Source organism: Pteronotus mesoamericanus, unplaced genomic scaffold (genome assembly GCF_021234165.1).
Source record: "Pteronotus mesoamericanus isolate MK-2021 breed Mesoamerican mustached bat unplaced genomic scaffold, CSHL_Meso_final contig_121, whole genome shotgun sequence".
NCBI classification, from domain to species: Eukaryota; Metazoa; Chordata; class Mammalia; order Chiroptera; family Mormoopidae; genus Pteronotus; species Pteronotus mesoamericanus.
The window spans coordinates 5,664,938-5,679,199 of NW_026555046.1; the positions used below are offsets into that span (position 1 = coordinate 5,664,938).

The window sequence follows — 14,262 nt, forward strand, 5'->3', positions numbered from 1 at the left end:
CTTCTGTGCTCTGTAACCAAAAAGGTGAAGGGATGGACAAATGAGAAAAGTTCTTTATCTCACTGGTGGCTCAATATGACTACACAGACGTGAAACTGCTTCATATAAAGTTGAGGGGCACTGCCTGTCCCTGATACTTTTCTTTTTGGCTTCAGCCAGTTAGTGTCTGAAATTTCCCACTTTTATTGAGGGATCAGAAAGATCTTGATCTAGAAGCTCATCTTACCCATTAGAGTTAATCAGGCTTAACGGAGATACCCACTTCCCTCACTCAGAGTGCTCTGGTTTGCCTCTGGATGTCAAGTACTGTTAGGGGAGCTCTGGTCCCCGGTAGCCTGATGTTTCCCTGTTACTCCCAACATTCCCTTTTGCTGCTTCTTTGTAGTCAAACACTTCTCCCATGAGAACATGAATGGGTGTCAGGGGCTTTATGATGAATGAAAAGTCACTCTCTGCCTGGCTTGGGCAGCACAAATATTAAACTTGTAAAAATACAGGGAATATTAGTATGGCCTCTGCCAAGGATGACCTGCAAATCCGTGCTCTATATCTTTAAACCCCAGATTCTGCTGTTATTAAAAAGAGTTTGGCTCTAGCTGGTGTGGCTCAGTGGATTGAGCGCTGGCCTGTGAACCAAAGGGTTGCCAGTTAGATTCACAGTCAGGGCACATGCCTTGGTTGCAGGCCAGATCCCCAGTAGGGAGCATGTGAGAGGCAACCACACATTGATGTTTCTCTTCCTCTCTTTCTCCCTCCCTTCCCCTCTGTCTAAAAATAAATAAATAAAATCTTTTTAAAAATGATTTTGGATGCTGAAAGAAGATCGCTCTCTTAAGGTTTCATATTGTACAATCCTGTTTATATGACATTCTGGAAAAAACAAAATAGAGGAGAGAGAAGTGGTCACAAGGGGTTGTGACAATGCCTTGCCTATGATAGGCAATTTAGGTTTTTTCGAGTATAGTGGTAGACTTGTTCCTGTAAGATTTTTTCATATTTTTTGTGTAATAAGCAGTCTTCCCTGAAGCTCTACCAGCTCATTGGTTCTTATCTTTAGCTACTCATAAGATCACCTGCAGATCTTTTCAAACTCTAGCTGCTCAGAGTGAGCCCCAGGCACCAACATGTTGTTATCTACAGCTCTTCAGGTGATTCCTGTGCAGCAGAGGTTGAGAATCCCTGCAATGTTTCCAACCAGGGCCTTTACGCGTTGTGTGCGCTCAAGCTGTTGGCCAGTTGGGCGGCTCCCCAGTTAAATACACATGTCCTCAGCTCATTTCTGGCGCAAAAATGTTCACATACGCTGCTTCAGGCCCAGCCTCGTCCTCAGAACGAAATTCTGCGTCTCACTGGGCCAAATTTCAGAACCAGATTCCTGAAAGTGGACAAACTCAAGCAGAAACAAACCCCTTCCGAGCGCCAGAATACTTGATACCGCCTTCAGTTTTTCCCTGGCGGTGAAAACCAGAAGTGGGAACGATCCCAAGGAATAGAAAGACACATTTCCCACCGCAGGACAGAAGGAATATGACATTACACGTGGTCAGTACTTCCAGGGCAACCACAAGCCTAGGCATCCACACCGCTTCCCTCTCCCTATAGCGACTACAACATAGCCACTTCTCACTAGCTCCACCGTCCACGGGTTCTCAGAGGCGTGGGCCAGCTGAGAGTGTCATACGTCATGTTTAAGCGCGCAGGCCGCTTAGACTTCTGGGAAACACAGTCCGTGTGAAGGCAGAGAGTTGATTGGGCGCGCAAGCGTCAGAGCCCTTTGCGCAGGCGCAGTGCTTTCCCAAATTGAAGAGGCGCAGTCTTCCTGGTTTCTGAGCACTGGTTATCGGAGGTGAGAGCTGTGGATTTGTGTCTTGGACACGCGGAGCGCGCAAAGCGGCCGTGAGAAGGGGACGCCGAGAATCTGGGGGTGGTGTTATGGAAGTAGAACAGGGTAACGCGGCGGAACCTTCCTGTGTGTGTGCGCGCCAGCGCGGAAGCGCGTGCGCACTCGGTTACATCCCGGCTCGGAGCGGTGAGGACTCAAAGTTGTCTCTACCCGACCGGCTTGTCTGCTGGTAGAACGGGGTGACACGAACGAGCTTATATGTGTGTGTCCGTCCGATGGGTTCAGGCAACAGCCACTGTACACTATATGATACACCCCAACTTTCAGGTTGGAAGTTTGGAGGCTTCCTCCTGTCAACGAAAACTTGAGACTTTTCTGAGAGACAAAAGACAATTTTGTTCAGATATGGTTTGCAGACCGGGAGACAGAGCCTCCGGGATGAACCGCAGGGGAAGTGGGGCAGAGTTCTTAAAGGCAAAAACCGCAAGAAGCTGACCGTTAATGGGATTAACTGCACAGGGAAGCAAAGCCATAGATATACACTATACGTATTCTGATTCGTTAAAGCAACCGGGCTTTCTAGTTTACGTTAATTCGTGGTCAGCAATTAGAGTTAGGAGATGTGGCCAAAGGTTGGCGTCGTGAGACGTGGGCAGCAGGGGGTATCACAAGACTGGGACCATTGCCTCAGTTTCCCTTGGAACTTGTAAAACAAGTAATGATTGAACAGACAATATAGGAAGTGCAGTTTGTGATGTGGACAGAGTCAGAGTCCAGGCTACAAAGTTGTTTAGTCTCTCAAGCAGAACCAGAAACCAAATTGCAAAATGGCCAGATATTTGACCACAAAGTTATATTAAAATACTCCTCTCCTCCCGTCCCTTCTTCCCACTGAGTGTTCACTAAACGTGGGTGGAGCTGATACTACATCTAGCATACTGTATGCCCACTCCAGTCCCCTCCTCTTTCCCACAAAGCTCCTCAGATTATTTAGTTCCCTTCCTTGGGCCTCCACACAAGTGTTCATGGGTGCGCTGGGTATTTATGGGGATGGTTGCATAGAGGATCAAGACAAGACACACAGAAAGGTGGATTGTATGGGTCTCATCTAGGGGCTAACAATAATAAAACTTTTAGGGGACAGTTGTTAAAGCGGTCAAATCCAGGACTAGAGAGAGGAAGGGACTAGTGGCAGGGAGCCAGTTAGGAATGGTTGGTAGTGGTAGTCACGCCAAAGCAAGCAGTTATGGGCCTCAATTTTGATGGTGTCAGTGGTAGGGAAGGATACAAATGACACTGCAAAAGAAGAGTCAAAAGGACGTGGTGACTGGCTAGATTTGGGAAGAAACAGAGTGAGGTAAGAGTGAATTTGGGGCACCTGGGAGAATACTAGAACATCTGAAAGAAATGTAAAAACTGGGAGAGGAATTGATATAGACAGTTGAAGAGGGAAAGATGATTTTGAAGTGCTGGCAGAATGCCTAATTCAAAAGTGCAGTCATCTGGAAATGCAAGGTGAGTTTGAAAGAGGTATTGGGACTAGACTGAGAACCATCTCTGTAGAGGTGGGAAATTGAGAGCCAGTTGTGAATGAACTTTCTTAAGGATAGCAAGAAGAACATTTTACAAAGACTGAGCCTTGGGCAACATCTGTGTTCCCAGGGCAACACTGGGGCAAAGAGTCACAGAGAGCTGCAGTGTTAGTGGAATGAAGAAAGTTAAGCTAGTGCAGTATCAGAGCAGCTACAGCAACTTGCAGAAGCAGAAACTCGTCAAAAAACAGTCAAAAGCTGCAGAGAAATAAAGATAAGGCAAAAAGGATCATTGCAACTAGAGCTCAGAAAGGCATTGTTAATTTTCAAGCATGCAGATTCAGGTGTGTGAAGGGTGGCAAGAGCAGAATAGTGATTCAAGAATAGATGGTGGTGGTGTGGAATGGATAGGTATATAGTACTCACCCAAGAAGTTTGGTCATGAAAGGAAAAGCTAAATGAGAACTGTTTTTTGCTAGAGGGAGGCCATGGGATCCAGTGAAGATAGTTGCAGATAGAGGAGGATTGTATCTGTTTGAACATATGGGAAGAAGGTATAGGAGAGATGGGAGATGCTGGAGGAAAAAAAACGAAAACTGAGTAATGCAGCGAGCTGATTCTGATTAGGTACAATAGTGAAAAAGGAAGTAAGTTAGAGTTGTGGGACACTAAGGTAAAGTCCTGGAAACACAGCCATTTCTCTTTTGTTGCCCTCACTCCCCTGCTACCTAGAGCATAATAGTCATTGAGTGGTAGGATGAATGGGTTTCTGTTGGGCAATAGAAAGGAAAGGAGCTTTAATTTATTGAACAGGCTGTAAGATAAATGTTTTACATTAATTGTCTCGCTATTTACAACTACTCCATGAAGTAGACATTAAACAGCTGGGACACACTGTTAGCATAATGCCAAGTCTATAGACTGCTTTCTATCTCATGGTCCTGCTTCCCTTGGAACTCACTGTTGTGAAGCTCAGTATAGTAAAAGACAATGTTCTGCTAAAATTGAGCGGTAGCCATGGAGATTTGGAATAGCTACAGAACTGAACAAGAATAGTAAAAGCTTTTAGGCAAGGGCTTATTTGAAGATCAAGAATGAGAATTTGAAGAGCATTTTCTCCAGAAACACTGTGAGATCCAGTAATGGCACTGTGCTAAGTACTCCTTATAAGGATAGTTTAATTCATCCTCATAAAGTCAATAAGCTAGGTACTGTGTTACAGTTTAGTAAATTTAGGCCTTGTAAGAGGCTTGAGTAGAATTTGAACTCAGGTTTGTCTAGTAGTTTTTTTTCTTCTTCTTAAGATTATATTTATTTATTTTTAGAGAGAGGGGAAAGGAGAGAGAAATTGAGTGAGAGAAACATTGACGTGAAAGAGAAACATCAAGTGATTGCCTGTTGTATATGCCCCGACCAGGGACGAGACACACAACTCAGGCATGTGCCCTGACTAGGAAGCAAACTAATGATCTTTTGGTTTGTGGAACAACACCCAGCCAACTGAACCACACTGGTCAGTGATGTCTAGCACTTTTTAACCTCTGTGCTACAGTGATTTATTTTCATGAAAAGAGCATAGCGCCTGGTCAGTAACAAATGCAAATGCTCAAAAAATGCTGGTTATTAATATGATGTTCAGTGTCGTTCCATTGTATAGATGGGCTGGATCATAAATTAATAAAATCTCCGATTTAGAAATTTAGGATATTTCAAATTTTGTCTGTATTATTGTAAGATTAAATGAGGTAATACACAAAGTGCTTAGAAGGTTTCCACACATAATGCTCAGTAAAGGTTAGTGTTGATGATTAAGAAGAAGCTTTGCATATATTTTTACTGATTTCCTTAGGATAAACTAGGAGAGAATGGCTGGGCCAAAGAATATGCATATTTCAACGCCCTTGATACAAATTGCAGTGACCTTTCTAAGATGTGATAATGACACTTCCATGCATAAATCCTTCATGATCCTCATGCCATGTGTGAGAAAGGGAGGATACAAAGCTCTCCTGGATCTCACCAGCTTCCGCCTGCTTCTCCAATCTCACCCTTTCCCACAGCTCTGCTCACAACCTAGACATCTGCCATTCTAAAGTCATTACAGTTGATAATCCTTTCCACGTAAAGACCTGCCTCCTTGTTTTCAAAAACTAGGTGTTTTTCCTGCCTAAAATCACTTTCCCCAAATCACAACTTATCTTAGTTTCCCATTTCTGCCCAGGTGCCCTTTTCCTCCGTCCCTGCCATTTGGGTTAGGCAAGCCTCTGATGGCTCTCATAGTTTGCTGTGTATATATCTTTACAGCACTTACCCATCCTGCAATGAAATATTATTTTGGTTACTTGCTTGTCCAATGTGCTAGGCTACATATAAGCTTTTAGAGGACAAGGAAAATGTCATACAGTTTTTGGCCTTGGTATCAATAGTTGGTGCTGAATACATGTTGGTTGGATAAATGGATGAATGAAAAACAAAGATCAGTGAGCATGCTCCCTTCACTGCAGGAGAGCAGTCAGTAAGCCATACCTCTTCCACCTTCTTCCCAGGACCACACTCTCTCCCTATCCCACTCATAAATCCCTGCAATGCTTGATTTAGCTGTATTTTAATTAGACCCTTGATAGTAAGAAACTGAGACATACTTAGCTAACTAAAGTTAAGAGGGTAGTGATAAGCATTCACAGAAAGCCTAAGAAAGAGGGTTGAAGTCTTATGGAAGTCATGAATATATAAGGCAGGTTTCTATGCAAATTGAAGCCCATGGGTGATACTAGGGAAATGGACAGACTTTGCTTCAGTGCTTTAACACTAATGTGACTGGGCTGCTCTTTCCACTGACTATGACTAACCCTACCTGCCACATACTCATGAGTTCTGCTTTCCGGTAACTTTGGTTCCCCTAATCCTTGTGGCTACTCTGTCCCTCAGAGTACCTTTTAGCTCAACATCCATTTGTTGGCCTTATGTTTCTTAGTTCACCTTCCTGAAGATGGATGTTCTCTCTTCTAGTTAGATCACATTTCATTCTGCTGGTCAGCCTGTAAATTGCCCACTTGTAGCCTATTAATGATTGGCTGTCGTTGCGCACAATGTTAGAGTATCTTTGAAGGGGCTTTCGTATTTACTTGACATGTTATCTGTGAAGTCATTTATAAAATTTCTCATGTTTTTTTATCCAGTAACCATCAGGGCAATATTGAATGAATTTATAAGTACAGAATGAGCCTTAACCTGTTTTTGTCTCCCAGGAACAAAACTTTGCCTCTAGAATCATCGTGAAAGAAGTACCGCATTGTGTTCTGAATAGCAATAGCCATGCCTTTTGCTCTAGAGCTGGGGCAGAGTGACTTGCCCCTGATCTTGCTTTACTTTACTTTCCCTTATATAGGGTATTGAGTTGAGGACAGATATAAAACTCACAGGTATATGGAGAATTCTTGTTTCATGGCTCAGAAAAAGTACAAACAAGACTGTTCTTTCTCATACTTACCTTCTCACCCCACACCTTTACTAGGACTCTGCCTTTTTCCACACGGAGAGCACACAGGAGGGAATGGCTGCTGTGGCTCCGGCTGCCAGATGCCAGGTGACGTAGGCTTTTCTGTTTTTGAAATACTTTATTAGTCTCTAGAATGTAAACCCTTTTCTTTCCCTGTCCTGGAGCTTTTTTGGTCGGACCCACCAGGTACATGAAGGATTCCATGGGGAGTGCTTCCTTCCTCTTTGACCTGTGGTGCCCTTCAGTGACCTTTTCTTGCCTTGAACTTGGGCTCACTAGCCTGTCATAAGGCACACAGGCCTTGTGGCCTTTGCTCTGAATAATTTTGTGTAAAAAATTATGGTACAGGTCTGACCAGAAAGTTTGGGGAACAGTGGGCTGGTTTAGTTCTGACTTCTCTTTGTACATCCATGTATGAACTGAAAGCAGCTCGCACATAATCCAGGGTGTGCTGTATTAGGCTGGGGAATGTGAGCACCTCAGTGAGGTCAAAGGAGTCCTGAGGAGAGTTTGGTGGGCAGAGACAGGTGCTTGCCCCATTTCCACGCAAAGGCAGAGGGTCTTGAATTCCAAGCTTTGGCCTAAAACTTCTGCAGACACACTGGAGACTTATCTGGGGTTTTAGGATAGGAGAAAAAGATGCAGTCTTACAGAATCACACACCTTTAGAGAAACAGAGAGGGATCCTAAAGACTTTCTAATCAACATCATTGCTTTAAGTATTTGTTACATTAAAAAAAAGACAATGGGTAGAATTTGAGTAAGGTTGTAGATTAGATAATAGCAAAATGTCGATATTATTTTCTATATTTTATAATTATACTGTAATTATTAAGGAGAATATCTTTGTTTTTTCAAAATGTATGCTGAAGTATTAGTAAAGGGATATCCTGTTTGCAGGTTAACTCAGGAAGTTCAGAAAGAATATAGGAGAAGATAAATACACTCAGAAAGACAGGAGGAATAAAGTAAATGTGGAAAATGTTAACATTTCGGGGAGCTGGGTGAAGGGTCCATGGGAATTCTTTGTTTCTTTCTTACAAGTTTCCTGCAAGTCTGAAAAAAGAGCCTGGATACTCAGAGGCTCAGCTATGACTATAGTGGTGTGGGGTTATGACCAGGGGGGGATTATGCTACTTTTTCCAAGTGCATCAGAGCTCTACTTTATCAGACCATTTTCCTTCCCCTCCCTCCACAACTTCCAGGGCTCTTGTCTTTATGACAGTTTTGTCTGGTCCATGTAAAGAGAAGGGTTATGAGTAAGGGACAATCTGATTGTGTTTCCAGGAATCAGTGACGTTCATGGATGTGGCTGTGATTTTCACAGACGAAGAGTGGAGGTATCTGATCCCTATTCAGAGGGACCTCTACAAGGAGGTGATGCTGGAGAACTATGAGAGTGTTGTCTCACTGGGTAAGAAGAGCTTCCCATGAGTAGCTGGACTCTGTACTGTGTTAATATGGGGTTGAGGGGCTAATAAATTGATACCTCTCCTCCCACTTGAGTTCTGAACCACTGAAGGACAAGATGGAAGAGTAGGAGGATGTGGCTTAGGTGTGCAGCAACAGTGGGCCTCCTAATCTTGAACCCCAGCATTGGACAGAATTGCTCCCTGAATGGTAAGCAGGGACCACCACAGGCTCCCTTGCTCAGCAGCCTGGCCCTGTAGCACAGAGGGCTTGGAGAAGCAGAGCAAATGTGTACCTGCTGCGGGGAGCTGACTCTCCAGAGGGGGTGAACCGAAGAGGCCGAGTTATTTAAGCCCAGCTCTTTTCCCAACTCATCAGTCAGGTAACTTACTCAGCTCTATCCAGAGGACTAAGGGTGGGCGAGGGGCCATCTTTTTGAGGGAACGTTTCTCCTCAGAGAAGCAGATGAGGAGAGAAGATGTGTTTTACTTTCAAAGAGAGTGGTGTGGGAGTGGGAATACTAAGTTGTGCCTCAGAGAAGGGCACTAGGAATGTTTGATTTTGAATATTTGTCTTAGGTGCAGTCTTAGATGCCCACAAAAGACACTCTATGATTAGAGACTTTCATGACAAAGGGAAAATTAAGAATGACTGCTGGTGTCAGGTACTCCTGAGAAGTAAAGTTGGGTTCCTGTAGGTAATGGAACCTCTTAGGAGCTTCTAGAATAAGAGGCTGAGAGAGTGGTCAGATTCAGAACCAGGCTTACAATAAGCATCAGGTAGCAGTAAAAGGAATCAAATTGCAGATTTTATGCGAGGCAGGTCAAAAAAGCAAGTGTAATACCCCCTGGATTTGCCTAAACAGGCCAAATATGGAAAACAGAATAGTGTTCATAGAGTATTAAGGGAGACTACTAAGCCTTTGTCACAGGCTTTGGTGGGATGAAATACTGGGGACCATAGAATGCAGGAGGTTAGAGACAGGAAACCCCAGGGAAATGATAGATGTGGCCGCATTGTCCACAGAGAATCAGCATACTGGATGGCTGATCCTGGGGCCCAGTAAGAAAGTGCCTCTCTTTCCCAAGTTGGGGGACAAATGCAAGGGAAGTTTAGAACTCAAGACACTTTCTAGGAGGAGAATTTGTATAACCAAAATGGATAGGTTCACTTCTAGAAATTTGTCCCAAGGAAATAATAGGATTAGCAGCCCATGCTGTACATACATGTTCATTGTATTGTTTTAAAATATTAAAACAAGTCTGAAAACAAGTCAGCAGGAGATTAAATAAATTAGATTATTCCATACAATATAGTATCAGATAGTCATTAAAATGGTGAGATAGATCTGTGTTAGTGGAAATAATTTTTAAGTTTATTCTTATATGAAAAACATCAAGTTTACAAATCATTATTTCACTTTCCAGTTTTTAACAGTATATCTATAGGTATCTTTCAGTATTGAAATGAATAGAAATAAAAAAATAGATACAAAGTACAAAAAGTGGTTTTTCTTTTGACTTATATATATCTCTAATTTGCCTGCAATGAGCATGACCCACTTCTTTAAATAAAAGCATAATACTAAAGGGTAAGCAAACAAACAAAAATGCTTTCATTACATATTTTTACTCAGGATGATCTTTTTTTAATTCTTATATTCCCTGAGCCAAGGACTGTTTCCACCCATCCTACCAACACTAAAGCCAGGAAAGTCCCGTTCACCTCTGGAGGAAGAATAAACACATTCATCGAAGGGAATTTTGTCAGTCTCTTGACCAAGTGCTACTTGTTCCTTTTTAGAACCTCAATTTTGACCTCCATCCAGATGTGCCTGCATCTTCTGCATTACTTTGTATTCTGCATTCTTAGCATGCATGGTCTGCCTTCTGTATTTTCCCTATGATAGTCCTAGAGGCTGAGATTAAGCTGTGGCGTAGTTGTGTATTTTCATAACATACCTGGCTTGTTTCTTTGTCCATGAGCAGGACTTCCAGTTCCTCAACCTGATGTGATTTTCCAGTTGAAGAGAGAGGATAAGCCTTCGATACTTGACCTTCATGGATCCGATGAGAGAAGGAACATTTCTCTAGGTAACTGCATATCAGCAGGGTAGGGCAGTTTATTTTGTGGTTATTTGGGGGTTTGTGGGAGGGAGTATTGGCTATCACCTTTTTTCATATCTTCTGCTTTAGTACTATTCTCTCTCACCCACTAGCTTTCAATTTTTCTACACCTATAGGTATTACTCATCTTTATTCACCAAATACTATGCTCAGATGTGTCATGTTGCCTGTTCAGTTTGATATTCCTATTTTTCACCATCCTCTCCACGTTGCACACACTAATTATCCTGACCATGTTTCCCATGGAAATCCTTTTCTGAGATATCCAACATCAGATCTATTCCCTGCCTTTTTTTAAATTCCCAAGTCTTGGTCTTTTCCTAAAGTGTATGGCTCTTTGTGGGAGTATTACTTGTCAGATTTATCATAGTACCTCTTCTTTCTGCTGTAGTATTTTCTATCCCTGAAAAGAAACTGTTTTCTGTCTATTCCAGACTGGGAGACTAAGCCTGAGATTCAGAGTGCTTCAGAAGAAGAAAAATCAGAAGGAATGTCAAGGGAAAAGCTTGGAAGAAAAGGTCCTCTGTGTCTTAAATTTGAAGTTCACACACTGGAAGGTGGGTTGGAAACAGAGAAGGAAAGCCCAGCAGTGGAGACCTGCAATAAATCCTTTTCCCTGGAGGAAAGCTTGCGACAAGGGTCAATTCCTCCCAAGAGAATTCTCACTAAAGACAGAGACCAGGAATGCAACAGTTGTGGGAAGACCTTTTTTGACCACTCGTCCCTTATCCGCCATCAGAGGACTCACACAGGAGAGAAACCCTATGACTGTCACGAGTGTGGGAAAGCCTTTTTCAACCGTTCATCTCTAACTGTACATCAGCGAATTCACACTGGAGAGAAGCCCTTTAAATGCCATGAGTGTGGAAAAGCTTTCAGTCACAGGTGTAGTCTCAGCAGACATTTGATGTCTCACACTGGGGAGAGCCCCTACGAATGCAGTGCATGTGGGAAAGCCTTTTTCGACCGTTCATCCCTAACTGTACATCAGCGAATTCACACTGGAGAGAAGCCATTTAAATGCAGCGAGTGTGGGAAAGCTTTCTTTGACCGTTCTTCCCTCACTCGACACCAGAGAATCCATACTGGAGAAAGTCCTTATGAATGTAGTCAGTGTGGGAAAGCCTTCAGTCAGAAAAGCATTCTTACTCGACACCAGCTAATTCACACTGGCAGGAAGCCTTATGAATGTAATGAGTGTGGGAAAGCCTTCTATGGTGTCTCATCACTGAATAGACATCAAAAAGCTCATGCTGGAGAGCCTCGCTACCAGTGCAGTGAGTGTGGGAAAGCATTCTTTGACCGGTCATCCCTTACACAGCATCAGAAGATTCACACTGGAGATAAGCCCTATGAATGCAGCGAATGTGGGAAAGCCTTTAGCCAGAGAAGCCGGCTAACACGACATCAGAGAGTTCATACAGGAGAGAAACCCTTTGAATGCAGTGTATGTGGGAAAGTGTTCAGTTCTAAATCATCAGTTATTCAACATCAACGGCGCTATGCCAAACAGGGAATAGACTGAGTTGGGCGAAAGCTTTAGTCAAAGGAATTCCATGAAAATTCAGAATAGGTCTTCCCCATCTTAAATCCATCAGTTGATCATTCTACCTATTCTGTCTCCTACTCTCCTTTCCTGTTTCTGCTACCACAGTGTTTGAATAAAACTCTACTATGTTATAGAATTGAAGTGGGATGCTGGAAATTAAGGTGCAACTTTAAAGAGTCCACAATCTGCAGAAGTTTCTCAGACAATAGGATATTAGGAGGTGATTCTCACACACCTATTAGCTGAGGTGCCTGGTGTCACTGCACTTTAAATAATTGGAGGCTACAACAGGAGGGGAAAGGCAAAATTATATCAGCATGGCTGTTGTTTTCCAAATAGTTCTTTTTAGGACTGTTAGTCCCTCTCTTCGAGCTTTTTTGGGCACTGATTTTTCTTTTTTTTCCTGTCCCAGCTTTAGAGCTCTATAATACTGTTCTACTAATAGCTAGCACTTACTGAACATTTGTTATGGGGTAAGCACTCAGCTAAGAGTTTTGCAAGATTATTTGGTCCTTTCAAAAACCCTATTAAGTAGGTACTCTTACTACCTGCATTTTACAGGTGAGCAAACTAGGGTTTAAAGAAGTTAAATAAGTTACCCAAGATGACAGCTAGGAAAAGGTGAAACCAGGTCTTGAACACAGGTCTACCTTCAAAATCTATTCCCTTTACCATTATGCTATATAGTTTGTTTTATAATTTATGTGCGTGTATTATCTACCTAATTAGATTGTAAGCACTTAGAGGCATGGCCTGTGTCTTTGTAGCTCACACAGTGCCTTGCAAGTAATAGGTGCCCAATAAATATTTATCTGAATTAATGACTTTTCTTCTTACCCAGTTCTATTTAAAACAGCTCTTGTATTCACATCCTTTCTCTGAATTCTCAGTCAAGCCTGTCCCTTTATTATAAAAGGGATCCATTATTGCAATAGTCACTTTCTGATTCCAATTATTCCCTCTTCACCACTGAAGAGGGATATGCTAAGCTATGATGTCCTAACAAATAAAACCCCAAATAAACAAAGATTAATTTCTCACATAAAACCTGATGTGAGTAAGGAAGAGAAAGCTGGAGGACTTTGTGAGCTATGTTTAAGGGCCATCACTTCTATCCACATCTCATAGGCCAGAACCCAAGAAGAGAGGAGGAGAGTATACCCTGACTGGTGTGGTTCAGTGGGTTAAGAGTTGGCCTGTCAACCGAGTCTTGGTGCATGCCTGGGTCTCAGGCCATGTCCCCAGTTGGGGGTATGCAAGAGGCAACCAATCAGTGCTTCTCTCGCACATTGGGGCTTCTCTCTCTCTCCATCCCTTCCCTTCTCTCTAAAAAAGTCTAGGAAAGAAAACAAGCACCTTAATATTTGGTTAACATCAAGAGCTGTTGGTCACATTTTGCCATTACTCTTAGGCCATTCTTTCCAAATGAACCTTCTCATCTTTGTCTCACTCAGGACCCAACATTGTGCCTCAATTAGTGAGTGTCCCCAGATAAAAAGGTTTAGCTTGACATGATCCCACTTTGCTGAATTTTTAAGTCTTGACTTTCCAAACTTCTGTTCCCTGGGCTCAGCCCAATTTTTTTTTTTTAATCAAGTCAGGCAGCAGGCAACTTTGACTCGGGATCTGCTTAAGGTGAAGCCTGGAGAGGACTTTTCCAACATACTAACATCCCTGTGGATCTTGGCCCCCCTTTCTTCAAGCATATGAGTGGCAGGGAAGACTTCATGTGTGGACTTTTGAAGCAACTTGAAGAAAAACACTACAAAATCTATTGGAGAAGATTATATCGGATATTATTTAATAACATTAAGTAGAAAATAAAAGGGACTACTGATAACCCTTTGGCTGATGACTGTGTCAGAGTTCTGCATCGTTTTTTTAAAAGATTTTATTTTTAGAGAGGGGGAAGGAGGGAGTAAGAGAGGGACAGAAATATCATTGTGTGGTTGCCCCTCACACACCCCCTACTGGGGACCTGGCCCACAACCTGGGCATGTGCCCTGCCTGGGAATCAAACCAGCGACCCTTGGGTTTGCAGGCTGGCACTCAATCCACTGAGCCACACCATTCAGGGTGAGTTCTGCATCTTTTATTTACTGCCTTGTTAAGTGTAAACTGAGCATCAAATATTTCCCTACAATATTCTGGCAATGTCAGCAAGATGAAACTAGAAATCAGAATTTTAACATTTTTGAGTACAGAGGTAAATAAAACCAAGTAGGGACACAAATTTGGTAGTTCTTTGTTTCCTTTTTAAATGTGATATTCTGCAGAGGTTTGTTTTTTGTTTTTTTTTTTTT

The 14,262-nt window shown here is 42.6% G+C and overlaps 1 protein-coding gene and 1 non-coding gene across 2 annotated transcripts; both read left to right on the forward strand.

The window, feature by feature from the left end:
* The first annotated feature begins 452 nt into the window (after positions 1-452).
* On the forward strand, positions 453-554 carry LOC129080978 (U6 spliceosomal RNA). The gene has a single exon (XR_008530249.1). It is a non-coding gene; the product is annotated as a U6 spliceosomal RNA (small nuclear RNA).
* A 1,180-nt stretch (positions 555-1,734) lies between these two features.
* Positions 1,735-13,296, forward strand: ZNF2 (zinc finger protein 2). The gene is made up of 5 exons (XM_054586559.1): positions 1,735-1,846; positions 6,890-6,961; positions 8,162-8,288; positions 10,273-10,377; positions 10,845-13,296. The coding sequence occupies exons 2-5, from the start codon at positions 6,929-6,931 to the stop codon at positions 11,933-11,935; spliced, it is 1,356 nt and encodes a 451-aa protein (XP_054442534.1). The 5' UTR covers positions 1,735-1,846; positions 6,890-6,928; the 3' UTR covers positions 11,936-13,296.
* Positions 13,297-14,262: the final 966 nt, after the last annotated feature.